The sequence below is a fragment of the Orycteropus afer genome, unplaced genomic scaffold (assembly GCF_000298275.1).
Source record: "Orycteropus afer afer isolate SDZICR_OR568_19922 unplaced genomic scaffold, OryAfe1.0 scaffold01092, whole genome shotgun sequence".
NCBI classification, from domain to species: Eukaryota; Metazoa; Chordata; class Mammalia; order Tubulidentata; family Orycteropodidae; genus Orycteropus; species Orycteropus afer.
The window spans coordinates 274195-279266 of record NW_006922679.1 but is presented as its reverse complement, the minus strand read 5'-3'; the positions used below and the strand labels follow the sequence as shown (position 1 = coordinate 279266).

The 5072-nt window shown below is 52.4% G+C and overlaps 1 protein-coding gene across 1 annotated transcript in view; it reads right to left on the bottom strand.

The window, feature by feature from the left end:
* STARD13 (StAR related lipid transfer domain containing 13) overlaps positions 1–5072 on the bottom strand; it is a 194731-nt gene that overhangs the window by 13771 nt on the left and 175888 nt on the right. The window contains exon 9 of the mRNA XM_042783416.1: positions 556–766. Within this exon, the coding sequence (XP_042639350.1) occupies positions 556–766 (211 nt within the window). The remainder of the gene's footprint in view (positions 1–555; positions 767–5072) is intronic.

Here is a 5072-nt window from a genome sequence, read left to right as displayed (position 1 = left end):
CCAGCCACTCCTCAGAAGGAAGGTTGGGCAATCTACTTCCGTAGTAATACTGCCTCTGAAACCCAAGGAGGGGTCGCTATGAGTCGGGTCCGACTCGACGGCACATAACAACAACAACAAACAAAGAAAACACCTCAGGCTTCAGGATGGCCAAGTGTGTTCTCCACATGATAGTAATATGATGGATCTGTGAATAGGAGCCACGAGAGTCAGGTGCCTGCAGACATTTTCCGATTATAAAATGACGGCTGGCAAATCCCCAGGTACAAACACAGCATGGAACGTTTGTTTTATGAACTTGTCCCCTGGGTGACGCAAAAGGTTAAGCGCTTGGCTACAAACGGAAAGGTCGGCGGTTGGAATCGATCCAGAGGTGCCTCGGAAGAAAGCTCTGGCCATCCGCTTCTGAAAGGTCACCGCCATCGTAAACCCTGTGGAGCTCAGCTCTACTCTGAGCCCCACGGGGCTCCAGGAGTTGGCGTTAACTCCACGGCAACGCGGTGCTTTGAGGGAATGGCTGGTGAGGGCTCAGTGCGGCTGCTGAGGGAGGCCCACCTTGGGGAGCTTTCCTTCTTCAATAAATTAAGATGGAACAGGGAGGGGGCCAGGCACACGGCCAGGTTCATGGGCGTCATCTGATTCTCCTCCACCAAGTTGACCACGTCATTGAGGAAGCACAGCAGCGTCTGCAGGACCTCCCTGTTCTCGTCGGCCAGCAGCAAGATGGCGGCCTGCACTGCCTGCAGCTGCTGCTCCTTGGGCACATCTGAGGAAAAGCAGGGGCCACGTCGTTAGAGGAAGCGCCACCGAACAAGCCGGCCTTCCTGACGGCCGGCACTCACTCAGAGACAGGAGAGACAACAGCTGCAGCCAAGGCCCAGTGAGCACACAGCATTCCAACACGGGCTACGGGCCTGGCAGGGCTGCTAACTGGTTCACAACGGTTCAGTACCTGCCGTCATGAGCAAGGGCCATGCAGCGCTGCACAGCAACCAAATCTGTTGCCTGTGGTATTTTGACCTGAGTAGGAAACCAACAGTGATGCCCCACTCAAAGATGGCGGCCGACTGAGGGCTCCTCTTTGAACGTGTGCTCTCTCTCCAGAACCTGCCCATAGTCTAATCCCCCATTAGGCTCCTGAAACTTTCCAGAGGAAGGGCTGTGGCAGGGCTCTGGAGAGTGACACACAGCCCAGCAGTGTGGTGGCCACCATCTTTGAGGAGGGACCGCAGTTGGCTTCCCACTCAGGCAACAGATTTGCTTGCTCTGCAACACACAGGCGGTCCCTGTTTACAAAGCAATCACTGAACCGTTTCAAGGCAGTCTGAGGTCCCCCTTCAACCTCTCAGTGACTCTGTGAGGCCAGCAGATATCCTTAGTGTCCTGACGTGAGGGATGAGGAGACGGAGGCACAAAGAAATAGTCATTGCTTTAGGCCCCAAGGCTAACGACAGGCAGAGTTAGGATTGGAACCCAGGACCCAGAGACCTAACAACTCGTTCCTAACGGTTTCTGTATTTTGGCCGAAGTTGGGGATGGACTTGGAACTTCTGCTCGCCCGCCCCCCCCAGCAAGTGGCCTTGGCAGAACGCCCAGGGCTCTGTGGGACGCGACTGGAGACTCCTGTGTTGGGGGCCGTCCCTCGACTTTCCCTGTCTCTAGGACAACGCTCTCTGTCTGTTACTTTCTAACATGCTGGTGAAGGTCAAGTGTGAATCCCTAAATTCAGCATCCACGGTGGGGCCTGGTCCCCCTGACCTGTCTGTCAGACTTGCCGCTCCCGCCCCGCACCTTGGTGCCATGGACGCTATTCTCGGTCCGTGCTTCTAGTGATGACTATGTTAGCCATGTGGACGGTCAGTCAAACTCAGTATTCACTCCGCTCCGGACGCCTCTCTCCTCTCTGCTCCCTAGTCAGCTCCCTCCCCCTTCACCGACCAGGTCTCCCCACGGCCCCGTCTTGAAACCTCTTTGATCCCCGCACCGTCCTCCCTCCGGCACCTTCCCCCTGCAGGTCAGTGAGTTTCTGATCTTTCCAGGAGCCACCTGACTCTTTCGGACAAACAGCACGAGTGGGGCTCTAAGAACAGGGGTGGGTTCTCTCACGGTCCTGGAGGCTGACGGGTCTCGTTCAGGGTCGAGGCTGCATCGACTCCTTCCACGAGCCTCCCTCTCAGTTTCTGCTGTGGCGTCCCTGGGGTTTCTTGGCATTTCTTGACATCTGTCATCCCCTTTGTGTGTCTCTGTCATCCCTGCATGCGTTGTGTCACCCATGTCTGTCCTGTCACCCCCCTGTGTGTCCGTGTCACCCCGTGTGTCTGTCCCTGTCACCCCCATGTGTCCGTGTCACCCGTGTCTGTCCCTGTCACCCCCGTGTGTCCGTGTCACCCCGTGTGTCTGTCCCTGTCACCCCCGTGTGTCCGTGTCACCCGTGTCTGTCCCTGTCACCCCCCCGTGTGTCCATGTCACCCTGTGTGTCTGTCCCTGTCACCCCCATGTGTCCGTGTCTGTGTCACCCCGTGTGTCTGTCCCTGTCACCCCCATGTGTCCGTGTCACCCGTGTCTGTCCCTGTCACCCCCGTGTGTCCGTGTCACCCCGTCTGTCTGTCCCTGTCACCCCCGTGTATATCACCCGTGTCTGTCCCTGTCACCCCCTGTGTGTCTGTGTCACCCTGTGTGTCTGTCCCTGTCACCCCCTGTGTGTCCGTGTCACCCCCTGCATGTGTCTCTGTGGCACCCATGTGTGTGTCTGTCACCCCCTGCATGTGTGTGTCCGTATCACCCCTTGTGTGTATGTGTACGTGTCCATGCAGGTCTTCTTATAGCTCAGAAGTGATTAGGCTTAGGACCCACTCCACACTGGTATGACCTCCCCTTCCTGATTGGTTGCATCCCATTAGATCACGTTCCATTGGATTACGGAAGGTTTTTACATTACAAACTGCTGCTAACGAAACTGCTGCTAATGTCTGCTGCCAACATGATAACAGGTGTAAGGTAGTTACATCATACCACATGATAGAAGATGATTACAGGACACTGCCAACATTATACTACACGTAAGACAATTACGTTAGACTATAGTAGAATACATTATGGAAGGCCCTCTGCTCCCGCCAAGACTAACTGACTTAATCAAAAGTAGCTACTTGTCACAGCAACTAGACTAGCTGTTTGGTCAGCCACCTGGGAATCATCGCCTCACCAAGCAGACACATCAAATGAACCATCACACCCGATTCTAGTTAATTTTTGGATGATAACAAGTTAAACCAAGACACGTCAGAGCTGAAAACAGAACTAGTTTGGTGAGCTGGGGAAAAGCTGACTCCCTCTCCTCCAGTAAAACAACAACAACAACAACAACAAGTTGTCAATTCTGAGTCCTAACAACCTGATTAGGACAGAGTAAAACTGCCCCCAAGGGTTTCTAAGCGTGTAATCTTTATGGAAGCACACTGCTCCATCTTTCTCCTGGGGAGTGGCTGGTGAGTTTGAACCACCAACCTTTTGGTAACCAGCTAAATGCTTTAACCACTGGGCCACCAGGGCTCCTTTCTTTGCCTTTCTCTTTGCCTCTACAATCTCTGCATGGGATGGCTAGTTTCCACGCTCACTGCAGGTCGTCCTTAACAGTGTAAGAATCACCTCAACCTCCAGTCTTGACCAGGCCATGGCCTCCTGCACATCACTTCCAGAATCATGGTTCAAAAGACCAATTTTTGAGACCAGAAGAACTGGGTGGTGCCTGGCCACCATTAGTGAATGTTTTGATCAAAGATTCCATAGAAGAATCCAGATCAAAGGGGGAGGAGGAGATGCAAAAGAGAATTCAAAATTCTCCTGGAACCCCGAATTTCTGGAGGCACTGAGGCTGGATGAACCCACGAAACTATTGCCCTGAGATAATCATTAAACTTTAAGTCAAAAATATGCCCCGCACTCTTCTTTAAACCAAACAGTAGGTTAGCTTATTCAGTAAAGGCTGTCTGCCTTGAACATTGTGTTCGTTTGAAGAACTATCCATCTGACAACATCAAACTGACAACAGCAACTGGAAAGGTTAGATGGGAAGCTAAGGGAGTTGTGAGTTTGTGTTAATGGGGGAAGGACAATTTGGAAAAGGAGGGTGAGAATGGCTGCACTACTTGAAAAATGTCACCAGGGTCACTGATTTGCACATGGATGGATGTTGAATTGGTGTGAGTTTTCCTATGTATACTTTCAACAATTAAAGGGAGGAAAAAGGAGGCATTTCTGGAGGGCATTCAGCCTGTGGTGGACGAACGTGGCTGCGATCCCATCCCCTTCTCTCCTCTTCTTCCATGCTGAGAGAACACCTTTGGCTCAGGTAAGGGCTGCAAGGGCTCAGGGAAGATAGCGCCTTCTCCACTCTCAGAGAGAAGCCATGTTGGCCTAAACCAGAAATGGTTCCCTTCCCAGTGACTGGCTTGGGGAACACTCAGTGTGGTCCACGTCTGGGAATGGGACCAAGAAAAACGCTGGGAGCTTCTGAGAGCCTTTGCGCTCTGCTAGAGACAAGAGAAGGCCTCCAGCCTCTGCTTGCCTTTGAATGAGATTCTGTGAAGCTTAGACAATTACACACTGTGGCAATCATTCTGGGACCGTCGGAAGAAGCCAAGAGAATTCCAGACAGCCTGATGTGAGCTCTGGTGTCCTTGAGATGCTGAGTGCATGCTCTGGAAGGATTTAAAATTCCACATTCTTGTCTTGTGAGATAATAAAATGCTTTTATCACTCAAACTGTTCATTAGATCTTAGGTTGGGCCCTTACAATGAGAAGGAGCTCTCCTGGTGCAGTGGTTAAAGCACTCGGCTCCTAACCAAAAGATTCACAGTTTGAACTCACCAGCTGCTCCAAGGGAGAAAGATGAGGCAGTGGGTTTTCATAAAGATGACAGCCTTGGAGACCCTGTGTGGCAGTTCCACTCTGTCCTCTAGGGGTGCTGTGGGTCAGAATCGACCCCACGGCAGTGGGTGTGGTTTGGGCTTTGCTTCTGTGAAGATTGACAGCCTTAGAGACCCTGTGGGCAGTTCCACTCTGTCCTCTA